This window comes from Castor canadensis, chromosome 8 (genome assembly GCF_047511655.1).
Source record: "Castor canadensis chromosome 8, mCasCan1.hap1v2, whole genome shotgun sequence".
NCBI classification, from domain to species: Eukaryota; Metazoa; Chordata; class Mammalia; order Rodentia; family Castoridae; genus Castor; species Castor canadensis.
This window is the reverse complement of record NC_133393.1, coordinates 59,756,736-59,783,643: the sequence shown is the minus strand read 5'-3', so window position 1 is coordinate 59,783,643 and position 26,908 is coordinate 59,756,736. Positions and strand designations below refer to the sequence as shown.

Here is a 26,908-nt window from a genome sequence, read left to right as displayed (position 1 = left end):
GGCTTGCTCCTCAGGTGCTGAGCCCTACGGAACCTGCTGCACCTGCCTGGCCCTTCTTCAAGATGGCTTCCACACGACGGCAAAACGAATGAGCTATAGGTGCCAACGTGCAGAGGCGGTCTGTGCGCCCCAGCCCTGAGACTTGATGCTGAAACAGCCAGAGGGGTGACCCCAGCTTGACGCCTTTTACCACCCCTAGGCCCTATTCCGTCATCCTGTCCTCCCTCGCTCGGTTCCTTTTCTTTCGCCTTTGTAAAGCAACGCGGAAGCGGGCACAGGCGGCCGGGAGGCTGCGGGGACGCGCGTGCTCCTGCGGGCGGGCGGGCCGGGCGCCGAGGGCCGCGCGACCGGACGGAACCGGCGGCGGGTCCGGGCGGAAGAGCGGCGGGCGCGGGGAGGGGGCAGGGGCTGGGGCGGGGGACTGGGACCGCCCCACCGGGTGCCGTCGGGTGCCCCGCGCGCGGTCGCCCGGCCTTTTTTGGTACTGCGGGAGCGCAGTGCAGGGCCGCCCCTCCGCGGTGGGGGAGCTGCACAGCTCGGCCGGGCCGCCATCCTTCGGCGCGCCCCACCCACCCGGAGCCCGGGAGCGCGCGGGGACGGCTGGGCTAGCGCTCACCGCGGCGGGAAGCCCCTGGGCTTCCCGGGACGCCCCCGCGCCCCCAGCCATGTCGGCCGAGGAGATGGTGCAGATCCGCCTGGAGGACCGCTACTACCCGGTGAGCAAGAGGAAGCTTATCGAGCAGAGCGACTACTTCCGCGCCCTCTACCGCTCCGGCATGCGCGAGGCCCTGAGCCCCGAGGCCGGCGGCCCGGAGGTGCAGCAGCTGCGCGGCCTGAGCGCGCCGGGCCTGCGCCTGGTGCTCGACTTCATCAACGCCGGCGGCGCCCGCGAAGGCTGGCTCCTGGGCCCGCGCGCCGAGCAGGGCGGAGCGGGGGACGCGGATGAGGACGGGGACGAGGGGAGCCTGCTGTCCGAGCTGGTGGAAGCCGCCTCCTTCCTGCAGGTCACGTCCCTGCTGCAGCTGCTGCTGTCCCAGGTGCGGCTGGGCAACTGCCTGGAGATGTACCGCCTGGCGCAGGTGTATGGGCTCCCCGATCTGCAGGACGCCTGCCTGCGCTTCATGGTCCTGCACTTCCATGAGGTGCTGTGCAAGCCCCAGTTCCAACTCCTGAGCTCTCCTCCCCAAGCCCCGGGGGACATCAGCCTCAAGCAGAGGCTGAGGGAGGCCCGGATGGCTGGGACTCCTGTTCTCGTGGCCCTGGGAGACTTCCTCGGGGGACCCCTGGCCCCGCATCCCTACCAAGGGGAACCCCCGTCCATGCTCAGGTATGAGGAGATGACGGAGCGCTGGTTCCCGCTGGCCAACAACCTTCCTCCCGACCTGGTGAATGTCAGGGGTTATGGGTCCGCCATCCTGGACAACTACCTGTTCATTGTGGGCGGGTACAGGATCACCAGCCAGGAGATCTCCGCGGCGCACTCCTACAACCCCAGCACCAATGAGTGGCTCCAGGTGGCCTCTATGAACCAGAAGAGGTAAGCAAGCGCCCGCCCAGTAGAGCCTGCTTCTTTCTCATCCCTTCACCTGTTCCTTCCTTCATCCACCTCAGCGTTTATTGGCAGCTGAGGTGGGAATGACAACTTCAGGAGTGTCGCCGGCCTTGACTCTGGCATAGTTCCCAGTAAGCTAAGAAGTTGCAAGGAAGAAGAGGCCTGAGTGAGGTCAGCTAGCTGAGTGGTTTTCTTGTGGGTACTAAGCCTCGAGGTAAAACTGATTTCTTTGCCTCTCTCCTGGTGAAAGAAGATGTGGTTTCCGAGGATACGTTTTAATTTTTTGCAGTACTGGAGTTTGAACTCAGGGCCTACACCTTGAGCCACTCCACCAGCCCTGTTTTATGTTGGATATTTTTCGAGATAGGATCTCAGGAACTGTTTCCCCAGGCTGGTTTTGAACTGTGATCCTCCTGATCTCTGCCTTCTGAGTAGTTAGGATACAGGCGTGAGCCACTGGCTCGAGAAGGATACTTTAAAAGAACACTGCTATTTGCTTTTTTCTTATTTTGACTTTTTAATCTTTAGAGTCTAATCCTAAGGACAGTCATCTGTAGCATTGACTTTGGGGGATTTTTCTGTTAGTGACTTTTCCACATTGGGGCACCAATCCATGACTGAGAGACAAGTCCCCAGAAAGTTATTAATATTTGCTATATAGGATTACACACTCTGTCGCTTTCTCTTTCTCTTCCTTTTTTCTTTCTTTCCTTCCCCAACAGCCACCATCATTGATCCAAACTTGAATGTGGCTGGTTAACTAGAGTTGGAATGCAGTCATTCCTCAGTATCCATTATCTGGGGGATTGGTTCCAGGCCGCCCTCAAGATTGTGAATGCTCAAGTCCCTTATATAAAACGGCTGGAGGATTTACACAGAGCCCATGCACATCATCCCATATACTTTCAAGTTTTTTTTTTTTTTTTGTATTTGTTTTCATTCTCTCTTTTTTGGTTGGTGCTGGGGTTTGAACTCAGAGCCTTGTGCTTGTTAGGCAGGCACTCTTCCACTTGAGCTACATTCCCAGCCCTTTTTTGCTTTAGTTATATTTCAGATAGGGTCAGGCTGGCCTCTGCCGATAATCCTTCTACCTACACCTGTCATGTAGCTGGGCTCACAGGCGTGCACCATCACACCCAGCTTCTTTGTTGTGATGGGATCTGGCTAACTTTGCCTGGGCCAGCCTTGATCATGATCATCCTAAGTAACTGGGGTTATGGGAATGAATTACCATGCCCAGCCCTGTTATTTTTAAGACTAAGTCTTGCTTTGTTGCCCAGGCTGCTGGTCTTGAACTTATGGGCTTAAGTGACCTCCCACCTTAGCCTACCAAGTAGCTGACACTACAGGTATGAACTACCACACTGGTCTTAAATATTACAGACTTTTAGCTATGGTTTTTTTTTGTGTTGGTTTGTTCTTGTTGCCCAGTCTAGTATGGAACTCCTGGGCTCAAGTGGTCCTCCCTCTTCAGCCTTCTGAGTGCTGGGACAACAGGTGCTCACCACCATGCCTGGTTCCCCCATAAAATTATCTCTGGATTACTATAATTTCTGGCATACTGTAAATGTTATGAAAGTGGTTGTTATGCTGAAGTGTTAGGAAGCAATGACAAGAAAATGTCTGTACGTGCTCAGTACAAATGAAATTTTTTTCTGGATATTTTCCATCCATGGTTCATTGAATCCATGGATGCAGAACAAAGAACCAAATGCGTTTCCATCCATCCCAACCATCTCCCTTCCTATCCTGCTTCTGCCATGAACATGGGTGACTTAAAGAAGGGAAAAAAAAGGAGGCACTTGGGGGTGGAGTGGGAGGGGAAGCAGGGAAATGAGCCAGGAGAGACTAAAAACAAGGATAAAGAGAGAAATATAGGATAAGTGACAGGAATAAGGATAGCAGGGCCACGATGCCTCAGAAACCCCGATTCAAAGTAAGGAGAGGAATCGGCATCACCCAGGAAAGGACAGGAATACCCAGTGCACGTGTTGCCACCTCCAGCCCCACCACCTGCCCTAAAATGTGGGGCAAGGAGTCTGGGAGCACCCAGCTAGGCAAAGAAGGCCTGGATAGCAGTGGGGGTCCAGCATACACATTTATTCCTTTTGAGGGTCCTCCTCACCAGCGAGGGAATATTTGGGGGGAACTTGGTTAATTTTTACTGTAACATAAAATGCATTTGGGAAAGTGTGCTTTTTTTTTTTCTGACTATAAACATACTACACAGAGCACTGAAGAAGCAGAGAGCCTATGTCACCCTTCCTTCTTCCCCCTAAAGGCATTAACTATAGGTTGGCACATTTTTCCTCCAACCTCCACCCCTTTTTTCTGGTGGTACTAGGATTTGAACAAAGGACTCTGTGCTTGCTAGGCAGGTGCTGTGCCAGGAGAGCCACTCTTCCATCCCTTTTTGCTTTATTTTTCAGGTAGAATCTCATGCTTTTTGCCCAGGATTGGCCTCAGACTTCAATCCTCTTATCTGTGCCTCCCAAGTAACCAGGATTACAGTTGTGGGCCTGGCCTCATCCAGCCCCTAGTTAATGCATTATTTATATCATTGAGATACCATATTTAAAATTTCATATCAAAAGTGTTACTTTTAAGCAAACGTTAAGAGTGTTGATTGAACCAACAAAGGAACATTCAGTAGTTATATGTAAGTGGTGCTCTGTGTGGGGATGGAAGGTCCTGGGTTCTGTAGTACTTTTACTTGCCTCTAACTATATCAACTTGTACTCAACACTCCATCCTTAGCTCTACAACCATATCAGTGCACCTTATAGCATTTTTTTCATTCACAAATCCTTGGTAGTTCCCGCCCCACCGCCTTGCCCCCAAATGACTTTTCTGTGCTTTTAAAAAAAAGTATTCATGTTGGTGGAGTGGTTCAAGTGGAAGACCACTTGCCTAGCAAGAGTGAGGCCCTGAGTTCAATCCCCAATACTGCTAAAAACCCAACCAACCAACCAAAAAAAAGTATTCAAGTAATGCATAAGTACATACTTCTTAGAAAAAATCAAAAAAGACTTGAAAAACTATAGAGAAGAGTAAGTGTATCTGTGTTAGTTTCCTTGTTACTGTGACAATACCTGAGGAAACAACTTAAGGGAGGGTGGATTCATTTTGTCTCATGATTTTAGAGGTTCCACTCCATGGCCACTTGGTTCTACTCCTGGCTCATGCATGGTGAGGCAGAGTGTGATGTTGGGGAGTGTGTGGTGAGCAAGGTGACTCAGCTCATGGACAGGAGGCAGAGCAAGATGAGTCCCAAGATAAGATATATCCTTCCAAGGCACAGCCCCCATTGACCCACTTCCTGCAACTGGGATCCACCTGCTGATACTGCCATTAAACTATGAATCTGTCAACAGATTCATCCATTGATTAGATCTAATCACTTCACAAAAGTCCTACTACTTCTGAATGTTGTATTGGGGACGGAGCCTTTGACACACCAGCCTTCAGGGGATGTTTCATATCCAAACCACAACAGTACTTATAGGTATCTAGTTAAGTATTATAAGTGTATAGACATATAAGTTATATGCCTTTATAAACATGAGTGTTGGTAATGGTTCACAGTGGGAGTGTATATCACCTTATGCATAATTATTTTTGTTCTAAAATTACTGGCTTGTGTTGATTATTATTAACAGTGTATTGTACCTCAGTTTTCTCTGTATCCACAAATGCAGATCCACCTTGGTCTTGTTAATGACTGTGTAGCATTCTAGCCATGGATATACCATAATGCCATTAGCTTTTCCCTTACTCGTGAACATTTAAGTCACTTCCGTTTGCCACTGTAAGCAGTGCTGCTATATGTGCTTGCATATTTTAGTAGGCACACATGAGTTCTGTATGTTAAAATCTTGGACTCCCTGGGTGGGCAGGGCAAAGTGCATGCACATTTTAAAGTTTGGTACCTCACCACAAAACTTCTAATTTCCTCTTCCATCAACAGTGCCAGTTTCCTACACTGTTGCCAAGATGAGATACTACCATCCCTCCCCCTCCCCCTTAATGGGCAAAAACACTGGTGTGATTTTCCCTGATTAGAAGAAAGATTATTCTTTTCGTATGTTTATTGGTTCTTTGTACTTCTTTTATAAATAAGTGGTCTTTGCCAATTTTTAAAAAAATTGGTTAAATTTTTTCATATTCATCTTACAAGGTATACACACAGAGATCTCTTGTTCGTTATGCAGTACTGCACATGTTTTCACTTGCTTTTTTTTTTTTTTTCTCATATGCTTCAAAGCTGAAGTCCCAAAGTGACCAGGCAGGTAAAGTCACTGGCTAGATGGGCGGCTGAGAGTGCTGATGAACCAGAGAGCTGCTACCCCACCAAAAGGGGGCTCCACACTCAGCCACACCTGGCTATGCCCAAGTGGAAGTGAGGAAATTGTGTTGCTAGGCATCCAAATGTACCAGTTTTTAGATGTTGGCCATTTGCTCTGAAATCGTAAGCAGTAAAAACCTTGTAGAGCAAGCAACCTGGTGAGCATCAAGTCTTAGACTGCAGGCTTGTAGTGTCTTCTTGTAGGAAGACATTTTCATGGTTGTGAAGTTGGATTTGTCATGTGTGTTTTATGAATTCTGGATTTTGTACAGGAAAATCTTCTACTAAAAATCCTCTGTTAAAAATCTGAAAATGTTGTCTATATCATGTTCTCTCTTACAGTTTTGACTTTAACGTCCAGATCTGAATGTGTTTGGGATTTATTTTCACACGAGGAATAATGTAAGATTATACAACTTTTGTCTGAATGTCCCAACAGCTTCCATTCTTCTCACTGTCGTTTGCAAAATCAGTTATCATGTGCTAATTTTCCTATTTCTAATTTGGTAGATTGTCATAATTTTAAATTAATTTAGCTTAGCAATACATTTTGTTGTCTGGTAAAAATGAAACCTCTCTGTTTTATTTTAATTCTCTTAGCTATTTTTTTACACATTTTCTCCTTCAGATAAACTTTAGAATCAATTTATTAAGTCCTAAAGGATTTTGACTTGGGTTGCATTGTGCTTCCAGATTAGAGGAAGATTAATAGTATTATTCACAGTAGTTCTTCTTATCCCACATTTCATTGTCCATGGTTTTATTTACTCATGATCTAAAAACATTAAATAGATAATTCCAGAAACAGTTCATAAGTTTAAATTGCATGCTGTTCTGAGTAGAGCAGTAAAATCTCACACAACTGTTCCTGAGACATGAATCATCCTGTTGGCCAGTGTAGCCATGCCATGTACAGTATCCACTCATTAGTGGCCTACAGTCACTTGGTAGTCAACAGATCATCAGTGTTGATATCACAGTCCTTGTGTTCAAGCAACCCTTATTTTATTTAATATTGGCCTCATGAGCATGAGTCATGACCATTAGAATGTGCCCAAGACAAGCTGCAAAGTGCTTCTTTTAAATGGGAAGGAGAAAGTTCTTAATTCAGTAAGAAAAAAATCATATGTTGAGGTTACTAACATCTGTATAAGAACACATAGAACATGTCTTCTATCTGTACAGCTGTGAAGAAGGAAAAAGAAACTCATGTCAGTTTTGCTGTTGCACCTAAAAGTGCAAACAAAAGTCAGGGCCACTAGGTGTGATAAATGCTTGTTATGATGGGAGAGGATTTGGTACTCTCTGGTTTCAGGCACCCCCTGGGGGCTTTGGACCAACTAGAAAAATCATTATTTTGGGTGTGTATCTAGGTCATTTGGTCCTTTAGAAAAGGTTTGCTTTATTATCTTCAGAAAGTCTAGATAATTTGGTTAGGATTATTCTTAGGAATTTTGTAATTTCTCCATAGATACTTTCCCCATTATACTTTCTAATCTGTTATTGATGCTGTGGTGGAGTTTATACCCTTCTTTATTGCCTTCATTCTTGGACTCAGGTCTGACCTCATCCGAATTAGAAGTTCCTTCCTGAATCCTCAATTGGGCTAAATGTCCTGACCCCATGTTCCTCTAGCATCTCATGACTTCCTACCTTGAAGTCAAAGTGCTTATGTTGTGTCTGTCCCTTCTCGTCAGGAGCTGTGACTACCCAGTGCTCACTACATTGCTACTATGAACATGGTATGCAATGAATAATAGGCGCCTTTGTTTTTTACATTACTGTGATAGAGTGAATGTATAATATTATATAAAATGTAACATTATTGTGAACACTTTCACCTTATACTATCAGTAGAGTAGCTGAAACAATAACAATAGCATTTAGTTGAACACTTAACTGCAGTGGAGGCTGCTTTGCACATACCTCACTTCTTCACAAGGACTGTGTTAGGCAGGTTCTCATCTTACAGAAGCAGGAAGTGAGGAGCAGAAAAGCAACGCAAATTGCTCAAGGCTGTGTGATAAGTATCTATTAGATAATTGTAGCCATTTAAGTTGTTTGCAAGTTTTGGCATGTAGTTTCCTCCAAAAAATAAAGAGTGGTAGTTTTTGCAGTACTATACTGCTATTTTTGTTTGCTTTTTTGAGGTTGGCTTTGAACTCTTGGTCCTCCTATCTCAGTCTCCTGAGTGCTGGGATTACAGATGTGCACCACTATGCCTGGCTTATTGTGTTGCTTTTTAAATAGCATTCGTGTCTCAGTTTTGCCATTCTTTTTCTTCACTTTTTTTTTTTTTTGGGCAATACTGGCATTTGAACTCAGGGCCTGGTACTTGCTAGGTAGGTGCTCTACCACTTGAGCCACACCCTCCTCCCACACTGTTTGTTTTTTTTGTTGTTGTTGTTGTTTAGTTATTTTTGAGATAGAGTCTTGAGTTTTTGTGGAACAGCCATGGACCATGATCCTGTTAGTTATATCTTCTGTGTAGCTGGGACCACAGGTGTGTACTAGCATGCCTGGCTTGTTTTGTGGAGCTGTGATCTCATTAACTTTTTGCCTGGGCTGGCTGGACACAATCCTCCTGATGTCCACCTCCCAAATAGCTGGGATCACAGATGGGAGCTGCCATGCCTTGCCACGACATCATTTTTCTAGTAACCACTGGATATACAGAAACAGTTGATATAGTTCCTGCCTTGAGGGAAATTACAATTGAGTTTAGACAATGAGACAAGTGAAAATAAGACCTAGAGTGGGATGGTTCCTGGATAATGCATCCAGTTCAGATTCTACACTGGAAGAAACTTGGAGCTTTGAGTAAGAAAGATGGGTTTGGCATCTGATGACATGGCATTTCACATCTGCCTAGATTCCCTCTCCACATGGCCTGCCTTTGGGGTGTGTTCAGTACTGACTGACTTTTACTTTGAAAGGGGGTCAAATGCTGAATGGCCACTTTCCCCTGGGACTGAACCCTGCAATAATCCAAAATGTTAAGGTAACAGAATCCTAAAGTGCAGGAATCCAGTATGCAGATATTTTATACAGCCTTGTGCACCCCGGAGAGCATGGTGCTATTTGATGTGCAGTAGGGAAGAAAAGTTTAGCGTCATTCCCCACGTGCTTGAAAATGACAATATCCAGCACTCCTTGAGATGACTTTTGAAGTCCAGGTGTGCAACATCCCTTATTGTGTGAACATAGATTTGATCTCAGGTGTCACCAGGATGTAAGTCTTCACGTGTCAAAGCTTGTGGGACCACAGAATTGCTATCTTGCTTCACTTTAGCAGTAGCTTGTGGGAACTGGCTGCACTGCAGTATTCAGATCATTCATGGCCCCCGTTTCCTAAGTCATCTTCAGGGTTCCACACAGCCCACACTTCTACTCTGAAAATGGAGCTGTTGTGTCCTCCTGTTCAGTATGTGTTCTTTTGTTTTTGAAATAGGGTCTTGCGATATAGCCCAGGCTGGCCTCGATGATCCTACTGCCTCAGACTCCTGAGGGCTGGGATTACAGGTGACTACCATTATACTCAGATGAGAGCTTCATTTTTCTTAAAAGTAAAGTCAAAATCACATTGTTGCTTTGTTTAATTTTTCTCACTTGCATTTGTCTTTTTGTAAGAGAAACCAAATCATTTGTTATTTTATTAAAATTTCTTTTTACCTCCTGAATACAGTATAGCTTAAGTGGTAGAGCACCTGCCTAGCAAGCAGAGGCCCTAAGTTCAGTATCACCAAACAAACAAAACAAAACAAAGCACTGTAGAGATCATTTTAATTATTAAGTGATTGATGGCTCACATACACATCCTTACCATTCAGCAGGCAAAGAGTGAGTTATTTTGAGGAAGTTGGAAGCGAGGTGCTAAGTGGTGAGAATTTGCTGCTTTGTGCAGAGTTCCAGTGACTACTACAGTTGATGAAGGAGACACTGACCGCCTTAGGGTTGATAAACTCAGGCTTAGGACACATGAAAAGCTTCCCTAAAGCACCAACGGCTTCTTTTTGCAGGTTTTTTCTTTTTTTCACACTCATTGCATTCCAGATACTGTCCTCACTTCTCGTCCCCCCTTCAAAGATGGGCAAAAGAAAGTACAGATAAACTGGTATTCGGTAATTTGTCCAGGTCACCCAGTGGAGCTCAGATTTCACCATGCAAGCCTGGAGTTAGAGACCTTAGCTGTATGATGCTAAATTTAGTAAATAGTCTTTTTTTTTTAATGTGGCAATTTTATCTTAAAACAAACCCAGCATTAATAAAGTGTTTCTCTTGATTAAACATTTGAGCATGTTGGGGTCCTGTGAAATGGAATTGTTTACTTTTAACTGCCTATTCATTCATTCTCAAAAAGAAACCCTTTACCTGTTTGGTTAGGACAAATGATTATGCTAGATGAACAGTAGAAACTGTTTTAACTTTACAAAATTTGCTATCTGTATACCTTGGGGAGCAAAACCAAGTTGAGAGCTGGTAAAATTTAGTGCTTATTTACAAGCTTTATTTCCTCTGGTTCCCCAAATTTACACACACACTGGGGGCATCAGTGGTCAGATTTTAAGGACCATTGGCAGCAAGGAAGGTAAGCAACATGAATCAGGCCCCCCCAGGAACTGTTGGTGAAGTCTGTTGGCATGAAAAGATGGGATAGGTGGCTGGATTTAATGGACATTGTGAAGTTCTCCATGAAGAGTGCTCTGTTCACTTTGATTTGAAAAACAAAACTAAGCAAAAACACATTTAAATATAACTATCATAGCACCTTTAAAAAAACTTTAACTTTTTAGTAGGTGATTATTGTTAACAGATTTTTTTAAATCTTTTAATGCATCTGTGGTTATTGAATACCTACCAGGAGGCCAAGCCTGAGCTGCTCACCCACTGCTGCTTCCTGATATACATGCTTACATAACTTTTATTGTTTTTATTTGTAGCTTCTATCCCCATTCTTTTCTACGGTATTGTTATTTTTGATGAAATCCTTGGCCTCAAAATTTACTTGGCCTAGCATCTGTGTTTCACAAGATAGAAAGCTGATGAATTATAATAATATCTTATCTTTGTGCAGTGCTTTCTGGCAAACTACTTGATTTAATCCTCACAAACACCTTGTGATGGAGATTGTCTCCATTTTAGAGATGAATTTGAGAAGTGATTGGACCAGGTTCAGACACCTGGTTATCAGCAGAACTGGGGCTAGAACCAGGGTCTTCCAATTTGTGCTCAGGCCTTTTTTTGTTGTACCATGCTACTGCTCACACTTTTGTAAGCTTGTGACTGTTGCACATATCACTGCTTATGGACCCAATGTTGCCAATCTTTATCCTTGGCTTTGAAAGGATTGATTAATCCCTATATGCTACATTGAAACAAATTAACTTTATCTTTTCAATTTAAAAGTCATGAGGCTTATCTAGTATCTGAAGCTGATGACTAAAGTTGAATTCTATACTGAATATGGCATTTGACACCAGTATGCTTTTCTTTTTAAAATTATTCAATATTATAATAAATGTGTATTTGTTGACATAAGTATTTGTTAACATTTATAAATGCCCTAAAAGCACTGGATCAGAATATTTTAAATTAGATCAGTGCCTACCTTTCCCCATTTATATGTTATAAAGCAATATATAAAATGTCCTCCAGTGGAGCAGCGAGGGCCAGTGACCTGCAGTTGTCACTATGCAGGTCCCCCCTGTGGTAAGAGGGTCTCTTCCACTACCCTTTGCACCTGCCTATTGGCACTGGTGTGTACGGAGGATAGAGCCTTCCCACTTGATAGGAAGAATGAACTAACCATTCTGAGGAAAGAAAAGACAAGCAAGCTTTTCTCCCCTACATGCCCTAGAAGGAATGTCTAGTCATCCCCCAAATACCCATGGGGGATTGGTTCCAGAACCCCTGCCAATACCCAAACCTCTGGATGCATTTGCACACAACCCTGTCATCCCTATCCTTTAAGTCATCTCTAGGTTACTTGTCATATCTGATACAATGTATATGCTATGTAAATAGTTATGAAACTGTAGTGTTTAGGGAATAAAGATAAAAAGTCTGCACAGATGCAATTATTTTTCTGAATATTTTTGATCCACAGTTGTTGGCAGAACCTATGGATGTGAAACTTGTAGGTAATAGAAGGCTGTTTGTGTTTGTGTATACAAACTGTCATAGGTTCCTGGCCTAAGACCAGAAAGATTAGTACTTGTTGTATTGAACTGTTATCTGCAGTTGCTAATGTCAGGACGGTGTGCCATTCCTGTGGAACCTTGGGGACAAAAGTAAAATTTGAGGAGCCATCCTTTCAGTCCTCTGTCCTCAGGCAGAACGGCCCCCTACTTGAAGAGCTGATTTTCTTCAGCTCTCCAACACACTCCACACTGTGTTAGTAGTATGCCTTCATCATACTTCTTCATGATCATGAGCCTTTGTGTCTCTCTTCCAGGTCTAACTTCAAACTTGTGGCTGTTAATTCAAAACTGTTTGCCATTGGTGGGCAGGCCGTTTCTAATGTTGAATGTTACAATCCTGAGCAAGACGTGTGGAATTTTGTGGCACCCTTACCAAATCCTCTCGCTGAGTTCTCTGCATGTGAGTGTAAGGGGAAAGTTTATGTCATTGGAGGATATACTACCAGAGGTAAGTGAAGGATGAAGTAAGTCATCATATATATTAGCTTCAATGGCCTGGGCAGGTCAGGAGGGACTAGGGGAAATGGTATGCCAAGTGTGGTATTTAAATTCTATACGTTCACACATCTGGAAGGAAGGGTCCTGTATGACGGGTTTTTGATGATCTTATGTGAGTATGAAAATCAGTTGAATGGAGTAGGGGCAGCTATGAAGAAAATATGTGTTTTTTTGTATTCAGCCATGGTGACCTGGCTGGATCTGCTTTGTGGGGGCTGCTCAGGTCACAGCTGCTCTCTGAGGTAGCAAGTAGTTGGGAGAGGAGCCTATCTGAGTATCCTTCTCCCAAACACACATTGTCAGCCCCATCCAGCATTATAGGACCAGAACTTCCTTGCAGATCTTTGCTTCCATTTTGTCACTCTGTGAGCATAAAAGGATACAGGTTCCAGAAACCCAGCTCTACGGCATTGTTCACATGTCAGAGGAGTTACACAAACATGAATGCAAACAAATTCTTTCTTGACTAGTGGTTGCACTATGTATTAAATTGTGTGCTTGTTACCTTTTGTAGTGAGTGTTTTATAGTTAGTAAATTGGAAATAAAAAGGTTCTTTAATTTTACACTGTCGTACTTGGTAGGGCATGCTTGTGGTGACAGTGACAGTTGCTGGACAGCCAAGAAGAGATGTGCATCTCCTGCCCACCCTTTCTCAAAGCACTTTTCTCCAGGTTTTGTCTTGGCCAAGGGAATTTTGCATTTGGTCTATCTGACTCTATAGAGCCCAGTCTTTAGAGGAAAAGTGTAACTGGACTCTTAGGACTTTTAGCCACCCTGAAGTAGTAGAGTTACCATTATACTTCACATAGTGAGATAACTAACATTCCTTTGTGGAACAATATGGGTAAGACAGAGTTCTCCAGTCCTGGTTAATAACATGTATAAAAAAGACCCTAGGTTGAAAGTGACCTAGGGCAAAAATCCGCATAGTATTCAAATAGATGACACAAATTCTTTTTACCATATTCAAGTTTGTCTTGTTTAGGGGGTTGTGTTAGAGATAGAAATTAAATATAAAGTATTGTATGAACATTTCATTTACTTTTTAAGTGGCAGCAAAAGATTTTGATGAGTACTTCTTAGCATACCACTAACTGGTTGCTTCCTGTGGCTGCCATAACAAATTGGCACAAACTTCATGCCTAAAACAACAGAAATGTATTTTCTCACAGTTCTGGAGACCAAAAGATAGAAATCAGGGTGTCAGCAAGGTCCTGCTCTTTCTGAAGGTCCTGGGGGAAGCTTCCTTCCTCTTCAAGCTCTTGTATTCCTTGGCTGGTGGCTGCACAGTGCCTCTGTCTTCACATGGCTCTCTCCTCTGTGTGTCTTCTCCTCTTCTGTCTCTTAAAAGGACCCCGCCATTGTATTTAGGGCACACCTGCATAATCCAGATTGATCTTTTCTTAAGATCCTTAATTATATCTGTACAGACCCTTTTCCAAATAACGTCACATTCATAGGTTCTGAGAATTAGGAAGTAAATATGTTGTTGGGGAGGTCACCATCAACCCACTGCAGGTGTTGTGTATATTTAAATAGAAGCAGTGACAAAAAAGAGTGAGAGCACTGGAAGCAGTGAGCTGCTTTTCCTAGTCCAAGTTTCCATCACTTGTGGAGTTATTCCTGAAGTTTTCTGTAGTGATCCTTCACTAAAGATAATTGCCAGTCTCTTCTTTGCAAATAATTGAGAAAATAGCTTTAGCAGGCTTCTTTTATCTTCAGCATTAGTGCTTAGGTAACTAATCAACTTTGATCAACTTTGTATGCCTAGACAACCATAGTCTTCCTGCAACCCCCAAACTCCTAGGTCTCTTTGTCTCCCTGTCTCTTTTCTCCTAGGAAAGTAATTAGCTATCTTATTTACCTGTAGACATTTCTAAGGATTCTGATTCCTCCCTAGATGGGGTGACGCAGAAGGCATCCTGTGGCCTAACATAATGCACATACATCCTTTGACTTCTCTTCTAGCCAAGGGAAACTGAGCTCTGCTGGCAGCACTATAAGCTGGAGTGCTCTGCTGGTAGATTTGCTAGGTTTTCCACGACCCCGGCTGAGCAAATGTTCTTTAGGTTTGACCTGGAAAACTCTTCTTGTAAGTTTTGAGCTTTACAAGCCACCACTAGTGTGCTTTCTTCACTTGGGCCACCCACTGTGATTTGTGTTCTGGATTCCCTGTGCCAAAGACCATGATGGGATGGTTAGGCAATGTGGATGGATGAGTGTTTGTGTAAGGGTTGAAAATTTGTCTTCTAAGACTAGAGGGCAGGACAGCTACTTGTCCTCTGCAGCCCCCATTCCTCCTCTGTTGGACTTTTCCCAGCACTTCTTAATAGTTTCCTGTGTTTCAAACAAGTCATCCTAATTGTTATGAATAAAGCAAACCACACACACACCTAACCCTCCCACCCTGTCGCTGCCCCCAACACTACCGTCAGGACTTGAAGTTGGAGTCTTGTCTCACTGACTTAAGTGAGACTTTTAAAATTCAGTAAATAATAGTGCATTACCTTTATGATTGCTTTTTGATTATTTCAGTTCTTTGCCAAGCACTAAAGAAATCAAGAAAAATTCAATAAAATGTTATAGTTACCATAAAGGACAGAAGGATGATTTATGAACCATTAGAATCAATTTTAAATGCAAAAACTAGAGCTGGGTGCTGGTGGTTCATGCCTGTAATCCTAGCTACTTGGGAGGTTGAGATCATGAGGGCCTTGGTTCAAGGCCAGCCTGGGCAAATAATTCGCAAGACCCTATCTTCAAAATAACCAGAGGAAAATGGAGGTATGGCACAAGTAGTAGGGTGCCTGCTTTGCAAGTGCAAAGCCCCATCCCCCAACACACAAAAATGTAAAAACTAGAAGATCTTCCCACCAACTCAAACCATCTCCTCTTAGGCTGGGTCCTTGCTGAGTGAGGAGAGAGAACATTTGCAGAGGACCTAGAGAAACCTTCAGGCCTGGAATTGAGAAATGTGTGGGAATTTGGAGCATCACTAGAATGAATCTTTTATTCCTGCAGTGGGGAGTCAGGTTACAAAGTCAGGAGCACTTCTGATAGATTAGCAGCCAAAGGCTCCTGGGATGAACTTTATCACAAGGGCTATAGGAAAAACAAATATGCAGGAGTATTAATGAGGATGGAAATCAGGACAGTTTCCTTAAGTGTAACAATTTTGAAATTTCTGTAGGTCCAGCGACATGTGCACACATAGGACTTGGTCTCCTCCATGCCCTGCTAGGAGGTACTTTAGTGTGGACTGTGTATAGCATATAGGCTATGGAGCTCCTTAAGCCCTGCTTACTGTGGGTGGGTCCTTCTAACTGAAGGAGGAGGCCAACACTGAAGAAAATGATCTGTCTTCTCTTACCAGTGAAATGTATGCTTTCATAGTGTGTCAGTTCCCTAGCTGAGTTGTTTCCTCCACTGATAGTTTTTATTGCTGGTTTAATAATGTTTAATAATAATAAACAGAAAGTTCACTCTTCCTGATAACTCAGAACATTTTTTTTTTTTGCCTACTGAAGCTAAAAATATTCCACTTATTATTTCCTATAGGAGAAAAAAAAAACAATTTAAAAAGCTTTGTCTGATATTCTGAAATTTCACAAGCATTCTGAATTTCACAAGCATTTATTTTTTGAAAAAGGGAGGCGGCTACATTTTTTCTTAAAGAAAATAGCTATTAATGGGAAATAATGTCAGAGTAGTCCTTGATTTTTTCCACAACAACTAACCATGTCTTGGGAAGTGAGCAGGGGAGAAGGTTGATCTTTGTTAGTGTGTCTCCAGCATTACTGCTGGGAAACAATTGTCAAGTGAGTCTAGCCTGGCTTGTTAGAGAGCAAGAGGTGAGATTTCTTATACCTCACTTCTAAAACTTTAAGTCCTTTTCTCTAGCCAATCTGTGGAGACTTGGCTTTGTTACCTGTCATGTTTCTAAGGACCAGCTGCCAAGAATAGATCATCTTAGGGTTCAGCCTATTTTCTAAGTAGTCAGTCATTCTGCAGCTGTTAATGAGTGTTCAGAGGCTTTTATTCGTTTTACATTGATCTTGTGATTCAAAGTGTGAAGATACCAGGGAGAAGGGCCTGTATTTAAATAAAGCTGTTCATTTCCCTGGCTAAATGATGCTAAGATGCTACCAAGCAGGGCGCATGCCTGAATGGGAGGTAGATGGGGGTGAATCCAAATGTACCTTTCCCCAGCCATTTGGAAAACTATTGTTCCAACCTCTGCTTTCCTAAAAGAGTTTTACAGCCTTGTGACCATATTGTACAAGTAGGGGAAGATGTTGATGTACAGCTTAGGTGGTCCGTGAGAATTGCTGGTGGCGCTGCAATCATTTGGCTTTTTTCTGTTTCAGACCGAAACATGAACATCTTGCAGTACTGCCCCTCTTCTGACATGTGGACGCTCTTTGAAACCTGTGATGTGCATATTCGCAAGCAGCAGATGGTGTCTGTGGAGGAGACCATCTACATCGTTGGGGGGTGTCTCCACGAACTGGGGCCTAACCGGAGGAGCAGCCAAAGTGAGGACATGCTTACTGTGCAGTCCTACAATACCATCACCCGGCAGTGGCTCTACCTCAAGGAGAACACGTCCAAATCGGGCCTGAACTTGACTTGTGCACTCCATAATGATGGTATCTACATCATGAGTAGAGACGTTACCCTGTCAACCAGCTTGGAACATCGAGTTTTCCTCAAGTACAACATCTTTTCAGATAGCTGGGAAGCATTTCGGCGTTTCCCAGCCTTTGGACACAACTTGCTGGTTTGCTCCCTTTATCTGCCCAATAAAGCAGAAATATGATGAATTGACTTAATAGTTAAAAGAAACCTGGTTCAAGACAAAAAAAAAAAAAAAAACAAATGTGGTATTCTACTTCAAGGGAGACTGCTTTCTAAAGAGAAAAAGTAGGTTAAAGTAGGCCACATGTATACTAGTAGGAGCTGTAAATAAGCTTACCTGAACTAATTACTTGAAAACTTGTGGAAAAAAGAGACCAACTTTATTATTTTTTTAAATTATTTTTAAATTATGGGAGAAAATCCGTGATTTTATCTAAACAAAATACTCTTGGGCCAGTGACTAAAACTGATTCATTGAGACTGCTTGGGAAGGGGCCCATGTCAATAAGTGACATGATTGGTAAAGATGATTTTAAAATGTTTTATTTAGGTCACTTGAAATATTTCTTTATTGTTTTCAATGTATTTGACAAATGTCAATATTAGCATTGTCCTCACTGCACCTCCATCACACCACACCAATAAATTCCTATGTTCAGATATCTCATTTTCAAACTATTTTTCAGAAATCTACACTAATGGAACTCCACAGTGAGCCTATGCAAGCATTCCGTCCTCCCCAAAACTTATATGAAAACATTCTCTGCTATTTTTTCAGTCTTTTTTGTAACTATGAATACTGAATAAAGAGACTGATAAAGCCTCTTTATTTCAGATGTGGTAGATTATGGATCTATGTGGTTCATATTGCATTACTAGGCATTCTGTATTGTATAAAAGAGAGGGTATGATTCAAAGGATGGATATAAACATATATTTTTTAAATTGAGTCTTAAATAGGAAGGAAAGGAAATACCAAATAAAAAATTTGCCTTTAACAGACTTCTAGTAAATGCATTTGACTTTGTTCTTGTTTTAAAAGTGAAAGAAACAAACTTTATAACATTTAAATCAGGATGCTTTTTAATTTAATCTTAGCTTTATAATTCATGTTTTGCTTTTGTGAGCTTAGGTGAGGATGGCTGTAAAACATTTGTACTCTAAAGAGTAAAAAGTTCTTACAGAAGTGGACTGGCCTCTGGTGGTGCTTCTGAATGTAAATAAGGTGTTTAGCTTGCCTTGGCTGTGAACTCAAATAGCTCCCCAACAATGGCAGTAAGCAGCACCAAGTCACTGGAATAAAAACTTCTTCTGGTCATAGGTAGTGTTCTTTAAAAAAACAAGTGTGCTAGGGCACACTTACCATGCAAGAAGGCCAGGTTTAATTGCCAGCACTAAAAAGCAAAACAAGAACCCTTCCCCATGCTCATGTATGGAATTTTATTTTGATTGAAAAACACTTTCTGAAATCATCTGCCATTTTGTAATGGAATCAGTTAAACTGTAAGCTGCACTCTGTCATTTGCATGAGCAGCAGGCAGAACCATTTCAGTTACACTGTGCCTGGCTTTAAGAAAGCCCCATAGAGAAACCATTGTTATGGCAGATTTGTGTATTCCACACTTACTGAGTGCCTGCTCTATGCCTGTTGCTTTAGCTGTGGTATGTAGGGAAGCTGACCACTCCAACAGTTCTTCAGGTGATTAGAGTCACTACAGGGTTTCTTTGCAACCATGCCTCTAGTGTATTTAAAAGACAGATCTAGTTATAAGATCCTATTTGTACAACTTTTCAGGAGAACTTCTATCAGATAAAAAGGAGTAAGCCTTTATTTCGGATGTGGTGACAGGATTTTATATCTTGTTACCAAATAATTCTATCAGTTGTTACTTACCAGTAGTCTACTTATTACACTGCTTAAGGGTTTCTAAGCCATATCTGTTTATTCTCAAATACTAAGTCTTTTGAGACAGGGTAAGCCCAGGCTGGCTTCAAATTCACCAACCTCCCACTTCAGATTCCTGAGTGCTGGGATTACAAGTATATACCACACCTGGCTTTCTTAAAGAAAAATTCTGCTGAAATCTTTCCAAGAATGGTACTTAAATAATAGATTTAATTTATATTCATTGTAGAATTGGATTTCCAGTGACCTCTAATTTCATTACCTGTATTTTAAAATTATTTTTAAATAATTAAGTTAAGCTTTTTAAAAAGCTTAACTTTTTAAAGGCTTAATCCTTTATATTCAGAAGAGACTACCAGGTGAATTAGTATTGGACAAATGATTGGAGATAAGCTGTAAGTAACCACATCTCATAAAGTACAGTATTATTCCGGGTCTCTTTTCCTAATGTTGACAATTAGATTCTTGGACCAAGTGAAGGTATACTTTTATCCACAGAGCTCTTATATAAACCAGGTTTGTGTGTGTGTGTGTGTGTGTGTGTGTGTGTGTGTATGTGTGTATGTGTGTGTGTAGATGGGCTTGCCTGTTATAGTGCTCATTAAGCTACACAGACTTGTACCAAGATTGTGTCATTCTTGGCCACCAGCAGTACTTGGGAAATGTAGAATGTGTAATAGGAACAGATCTGTAGATTTTATGACATCATCTTTCCTGCTGTGCATGTCATCTGTGTTGACATTTTAAGGGTAGTTTTCATTTAGCTCTGTTATCTTCTTGGTGTCAGTGTTATAGTGAAGACTCTACCTGTGATGAAGGCAGTGTTTCTTTGAAAATCTCCTCTCATCCTCTAGAACTGTCCTTTACTCTTTGATGATACCTCTTTATTTTCTTCCCATCCTCCTTCTGTAAATGCTTTATCCCTGTTTTTCTGAGATGCTTCTGAGAGGTGCTGACCTCCCACTGTGGGGCAGGAAGTGGCTGGGAGGGTTCTGAGTAGGAGCGACCTGTTGTACAGAGGACAGTCTGATGAAAGAGTGAGTTCTGAGAGTGTGTTGGTAGAAGGAAGTTGTTCCTTCCTGTCATTCTTTCTGACCTTCAACACCCTTATTTGAAAGGCTTTCCTCTTAGCATGCTTTAAAAGGTTTTCTGATGAGTACATAAGAGTTAATTATTTTTACAGTATGGGCTCAGTCATAACATCAAAGTACTCAGAAAGTTATGGATCCCAATAAGAAACACACAAAGGCTTAAGACCAAGCATGAAACCAAAGAGATTTAACTCCTCCATTCTTTTTTAAAGCCAAGAACCCAAGTATTTCCAAATGCCTTAGATACAAATCAAAGCTATAGTGAGGTGGACAAAGTTCTTTCTCTAAAAAGGGAGTGACTGAATTAAATGTGTTCTTTCAATGAACAGTTGCTTGTTGGATGCTGTGTTTTCAGATGTCTAGGTAAAGTTACGACCCTGTTTGGCCAAAGAGGTAAATTGAGAGAATGGGCCTTAGTCTTCCTGATTACCTAGCCTTTCACAAACAGTGGCTTAATGCAGATCACTTGAGAGGAAGCATAATGAAAGGAAGATGGGTGAGTGTGGACACCTTTTTCCTAGACCAGGAGTTGGGAGTATATAACATTGGTGCCACTGTTTTTTCAAGGTGGCACTCCTCTCTTCGATGCCAGAATTTGGTCCCAGAAATCCATGTCAAATCGATACTTCCAGAAGCCTTTTACAGATCCACCATAATGGAAGGAAGTCTATTTTCCATCCCCACCTTAGACATAGGAGTGAAGGAATTAGGTCAGTAGATATCTCTCAGAACGGCTTTGAAAGCAGCCAACTGATTCACCTCAATTCCCTGGTTACCAGGAATACTTATTCTGAGTGTCTGTCAGTGCAAGACAGTGCTAAGAGCTGGGAACACAGGCATTATTAATAAGCCACAGTCCCTGATCTTGAGGAGTTTACAGCTGTGTAAAAATGTTCACTGTAGTTGTTTTAGATAGGGTGTCATTCTCAAAGCTGCCTGTTTTTGTCAGGCACCCTGGGCTCTGGTTAGGCAGCCTGTTCAGTCTTGGCCCAATCTGTCCTTTGCTTTGTGATTTAATAGCAACCATAATGAACTGGTTTTTTTTCCCTTAAGTTTATATACCACATCCTGTGTTTTAGTTTTTTTTACTCTGCTTTTTTCTCACTACTTTTAATAATCTTCATACTTCATTTTTATGAAAAAATTTAAATTGCATATAATCTGCTTTAGTTAGAAACATCCAATCAGCACTGCAGCCTGTGCAGCTCTGAGCTCAGCAGCTTGATCTAGTGGAGGAAGAGTAGAAGCCAGGAAGTATGGATTTGGAGCAAGGCAAACTGATACCATATATAGTTAGAGCTATGCCTTGAAGATGCTTTCATGAAAAGCATTAATAAAAATGTTCAGACAATAATCCCCACAAAAATAAGTTTATTTTGTGTTTTTAATAATTATCAAATGGTAGTTTTCCATCTTTATGTTTCATTCGCATGAGTATTCGTTTTCTACTTCTTCTGTTAACTTTAGAAACACAATGTGAAACACACACCAGCTGACACATGCCATCTCCTATACTTGACATAACCATGTTTACCCATTCCTACAGGGAACAGATTAAGTAGAAAAGGCCAATTTTGAAGAGCAAAAGAGTGCTGAAATAGCTTTTATAGGGGTGGCTGGTGCTCTTACAAGTGGTTGCCATAGTTCATTACTGGTAAAGAAAAGGAAACTGTGATTTGCATTATTGTGTCATTTAAGAAACCCTTCAGAATGGGGCACTTTAGTTGTCCCTACAATGTTTTCATATCTAATAGTCATTTTAAGGCAAATGATAATCTGTAAAATGAACAGTTAATGTTTTGTTATGACTGGTATTTTGTTTGTTCAAAGGTTGTATGGAGCCTTCAATTTTAATGTGGCTTAAAAATGTAAACATTATCCTATGATTCATTTAAATGCAATGACTTGTGTGAAACACTTGCTGTAACAGCATTCATTTTGTGTTTATTACTATAACTGTGGAAGAAAATTTCTTCAAATAAAATAGTTCTGAATTGCTTATTGTTGTGTTAGGCTGTATGAACCAGCTGTATTCCCAGGACTGCACTCCTGCTTGGAGTGCAGAGAGAGGGAAGTGCAAGGGAAGAACTCCCCAGTTCTAGGGGATGCAAGGCCACACTGGAGAGTGGATTAGGGAGGTGGCAATCCTGTTGGAGGGAAGCTGAGCAAGGAGAGTGACTGGAGTTTGGAAGAGAGGGAGCTGTGAGGAGTCAGGAGGTACAGATGTGCTGAGCAGACTGCCTAGAATCCTCAGCATCCCTGGATCCTACTTTTTGAGTCCCTTGAATTCTGAATAAAGCATGAAGTCTAAATCCCACAGGGAGCCATTATGACCCACCATGATCTGTGTCTCCCTGTTTAGAAACTTTTCCCCCTTTTAATCTCCCTCTACTCCAGAAAACCTGAAACATACAATGTCTTGCCTTTGTGTTGCATTAGTTATGACTTTGGCCACGAGGTTGGGAAAGGGATGTGGAGGACAATGTCACAAAATGAGACTCAGTTACACAGTTGTTCATTTTTTGATAGTCTTATTGTCCAACATGGGAACGTGTGCACATGCACATACCTTTTTTATATAAACAATTTTAACAATGCTCCCACTTAAAATTCTACTACCACCCTGTAAGGAGCCACCCCACCCCCTGCTCCCCGATGGAAACAATCTGAGGCAGCTCCTGAATCCAAAGCCATATACCACTCACTGACTCCAAGTCAGCATGATGGTGTCAGTCTCTCCATTAGCTTTAGGGAAACTTGAAACAGTAGTACTGTCCTGCCAGACTGCATCCCCAGGGATGCTGCTATAGGAGAAATGATTGCCTCTATGTGGCAGGAGGTACTCAGGGAATGAAATCCTTAGCCTACTTCTTTGTCTCCCGCAGTGGCCCAGTCCTACTATACTTTCCCGACTGTCTGTCATGCACTTCTAACTGAAGGAGAGAATCTGGCTTCTGTAGTTATGTAGGAGCATAGTGTCTGATCCTTGCTGACTGTTGGCGGCAGCAGGAGGGTTAAAGCCATCAACTGTAAAGCAAGACTGGAGTGTGCTTCCCTACATGCAGTTTTGGGGATTGAGGGTGCTCAGTCTCCCTGGGTCTTAGATTCTTTATCTGTAAAACAAAGGTAACAGTATCCACCCTATGGAATTGTGAATTGTCTGAAAATGTCATGCAAAGTGGTCCCTGGCACATTGTCAGCGTACGTGAACATGAGCTGTTGTTAACAAAGTTGGTTGTTTATACTTATTTTTTTGGTGGTACTGGGGTTTGAACTCAGGACTTGGTGCTTGCTAGGCAGGGGCTCTACTATTTGAGCCACATTTCTCACCCTTTTTGGAGATAGGGTCTTGCTTTTTGCCCAGGTCAGCTTGGAACAAGCTGTGCAGTACTATGCCCAGCTTTTTTCCCATTGAGATTGGATCTTGTGAACTGATTTTGTCTGGACTGGCCTGGAAATGAATCCTCCCAATCTCCACCTTCTGAGTGACTGGAATTATAGGTATGAGCCATTGTGCCTGGCCACTGATTTCAACTTTTAATTAAAAACAAGGTATTTGGGGCTGGTGGAGTGACTCAAGTGGTAGAGCATCTGCCTAGCAAGTGTGAGGCCCTGAGTTCAAGCCCCAGTACTGCTAAAAAACAAAAACCAAAAAAACCCCGAAACAAAATTTAAAAAGCAAGGTATATTACACAATGAAATATAATTACAAATTAACAAGAGCAACTGTAGAAATTGTACCAATACGTAGAAATTAAATAATATGCTCCCAAATGAGCAATGGGTAAATGAAGAAATTAAGGAAAAAGTTAAAAATTTCTTGAAACAAATGAAAATGGAAACACAGCATACCAAAACCTATGGGATACAGTACTAAGAGGGAAGTTTATAGCCATAGTGCTTGTATGAAAAAGAAAGCTGTCAGACAACCTAACAAAGCAACTTATGGAACTAAAATGCAAGAACAAACTAAACCCCAAATTAGTAGGAAGAAAATAATAAAGATAAGAGCAGAAATAAATAAAACTGAGGCTAAAAATGTCCAAAGGATCAATGAAACTTTGGGTTTTTTTTTTCTTTTTTTGAATAAACAGAATTGACAAACTTTGGCTAGATTAAATAAGAAAAAAAAGACCCAGATAAAATCAGAGACAAAAAAAGAGACATTATAATTTATATCACAGAGATACAGTGGATCATTAGGACTGTTGTGAACATTGCCAACAAATTGAAAACCTAAAAGAAATGGACACATTTCTAGGCACATATGACTTACCAAGATTAAACCACAAAGAAACAGGAAACATAAGCACCAATAACAAGCAAGAAAATTGAGATGTCTCCCAGCAAAGCAAAGCACAGAACCTAAGGGCTTCATTGCTGAATTCTACAAAACTTTTAAAGAAGAGCTAACATCAGCTCATCATAAACCATTTAAAAAAATTAAAAGGGAAAGAATTCTTTCACACACATTCCATGAGAGCAACATTACCTTGTTACCGAAACCAGACAAGTACATGACAACAAAAATAATTACAGACCCATATCCCTGATAAACATATATGCAAAAATCCTCAACAAAAAACTAGCAAACTGAATCCAACAGCACATCAGAAAGATTTTATAATGGAGTAGGATTTATCTTAAAGAGAAATGCAAATCAGTAAACTTGACACAGAATGAAGGACAGAAACCATATGACCATCTGAATATACACAGAATAAGCATTTGATATAGTTCAACTTCCATTAACAATAAAAAAAACTCAACAAATTACATGTGAAAGGAATGTACCTCAACACAAGGGCTTATGTGACAAATTTATGCCTAACATCATATGGAATGGGGAAAATTAAAAATGTTTCCTCTAAGATATTGATGACAAGGATGCTACTCTTATTCAACATGCTACTGGAAGTCCCAGCCAGAGCAACTAAGTAAGAGAAAAAAGGAAAGGTATCCAGATTTAACAGGTGGGAGTCAAACTACTCCTATTTCCAGATGACAAGATCTTATATAAGACTCCATCACCACTCTGGACACTGGTGGCTCAGGCCTGTAATCCTAGCTACTTGGGAGGCAGAGATGAAGAGTTTTGTGGTTTGAAGCCAGCCCAAGCAAATAGTTCACAAGACCCTATCTCAAAAATACCCAACACAAAAAAAAGCTGGCAGAATGGCTCAAGTGGTAGAGCGTCTGCTTAACAAGCATGAGGCCCTGAGTTCAAATCCCAGTTCTGCAAAAAAAAAAAAATACTCCACCATGGTTAGGAATTCTGTAATATTGCATATGAGATCAACATGCAAAAACTAATAGTATTTCTATGCACCAATAACCGACTAGGTAAAAAACAACTCAAGAAAGCAATTTATAACAGCTAAAGAATGACTAGAATAAATTTAACCAAAAAGGGAAAGAACTCTATAATGAAAACTGTAAAACACTTATGAAAGAAATTGAAGAGGACACATACACACACAAATGAAAAGACAGTCCATGTCATGGATTGGAATAATTAATAATAATTAAAATGTTCATACTACACAAAGTAGCCTATAGGTTCAATGCAGTCCCTATCAAAATATACTAAAGTCATTCTTCACAAATATGAAGAAAAAATACTTCTAAAATTTGTATGCAACCACAAAAGACCCTAAATAGCAATCCTCAGCAAAGCAATGAAAGTTAGAGATATCAGAATCCAGACGTCAGCACAACTATGAAGGCATGGTAACCAAAACAGCATGACTGGCACAAGAGCAGATTATAAACCAGTGGAACAAAAAGAACCCAGAAATAAATCCATGGATTTATTTCCAGCTGATGGAGGGGGTGCGGTACTGGGGTTTAAACTCAGGGCTTCAGCCTTACTAGGCAGGCGCACTCTGTTACCGCCTGAGCCTTCAGCTCTTGCCAGCTGATTTTCAGTAATGACACTCAGAACATTCAATGGAGAAAGGACAAGTTTTTCAAGTATTGAGTCAGGCTACAAAGTAGAAAAAGATACCATGGGACTCCTCAGACCCCATGTAACTAACTTATCTTCAGCATGTCTCATGCTAAAGTCTTTATCTCAGCCCAGTCCTTTGCTATTGTAAATTGTAAGACAAGACAAGAAGCCTTGGTGTGATTCCACCCTCCATCACCTCGCAGATAAAAACATGAATATTGAGCACATCCCAGGTATTTGATAAAAATACCTAAAAGCTAGCTTAAATGCATGCACAGAGTAACTGTCAATCACCCTATCCTGATCCACTGGGACTGTCCAAACCCCTACCCACTGGCAGATTATTGGTGATTTGGGAACTGCCCAGGTTTTTCCTCTTTCCATAAATAATTGGGGTTTTAAATACCTTGAGACGAGAGCACTCTCTCTGCTCCCTTTCCACCTCATCTGGCCAGATGAGGCCCCTCCATTGCTTCTTGTGATGCATTCCCTAACCTTTAATAGACCTTACTATATCCACATGTCTTGCTTGGTTGCCTCCATGCCAGACACAAAGAATTTGGAAATCTGATCAGAAACCACCAGACTCTACAGCAGAAGTATTGAGAAAACTGAATTTCCATGTGCAGAAGACTGAAACTAGATCTTCATTTTTCACCATATAAAAAATCAATTCAGAATTAATCAAAGACTGAAGTGTAAGACCTGAAAATATGAAACTACTAGA

The 26,908-nt window shown here is 41.7% G+C and overlaps 1 protein-coding gene and 1 non-coding gene across 4 annotated transcripts; both read left to right on the top strand.

Annotated features, from left to right (window-relative positions):
• The first annotated feature begins 464 nt into the window (after window positions 1-464).
• On the top strand, window positions 465-22,230 carry Klhl42 (kelch like family member 42). Of its 3 annotated transcripts, none has more exons than XM_020151665.2 (3): window positions 465-1,537; window positions 12,352-12,545; window positions 16,964-22,230. In XM_020151665.2, the coding sequence occupies exons 1-3, from the start codon at window positions 666-668 to the stop codon at window positions 17,413-17,415; spliced, it is 1,518 nt and encodes a 505-aa protein (XP_020007254.1). In that variant the 5' UTR covers window positions 465-665; the 3' UTR covers window positions 17,416-22,230. The 3 variants fall into 3 exon arrangements, with proteins under 3 accessions (XP_020007254.1, XP_073939139.1, XP_073939138.1); XM_074083038.1 differs by having other exon boundaries at window positions 480-716; XM_074083037.1 differs by lacking the exon at window positions 465-1,537 and adding an exon at window positions 7,751-9,419.
• A 3,170-nt stretch (window positions 22,231-25,400) lies between these two features.
• On the top strand, window positions 25,401-25,473 carry Trnav-aac (transfer RNA valine (anticodon AAC)). Its single transcript has one exon. It is a non-coding gene; the product is annotated as a tRNA-Val (tRNA).
• Window positions 25,474-26,908: the final 1,435 nt, after the last annotated feature.

What these genes read in the sequence shown, in the direction of transcription:
- Klhl42 (XM_020151665.2), top strand. Translation starts at nt 666, where the DNA reads ATGTCGGCCGAGGAGATGGTGCAGATCCGCCTGGAGGACCGCTACTAC. An exon ending in GCCTCTATGAACCAGAAGAG is followed by an intron (nt 1,538 to 12,351) that starts GTAAGCAAGCGC and finishes TCTCTCTTCCAG; the next exon opens with GTCTAACTTCAAACTTGTGG. An exon ending in TGGAGGATATACTACCAGAG is followed by an intron (nt 12,546 to 16,963) that starts GTAAGTGAAGGA and finishes TTTCTGTTTCAG; the next exon opens with ACCGAAACATGAACATCTTG.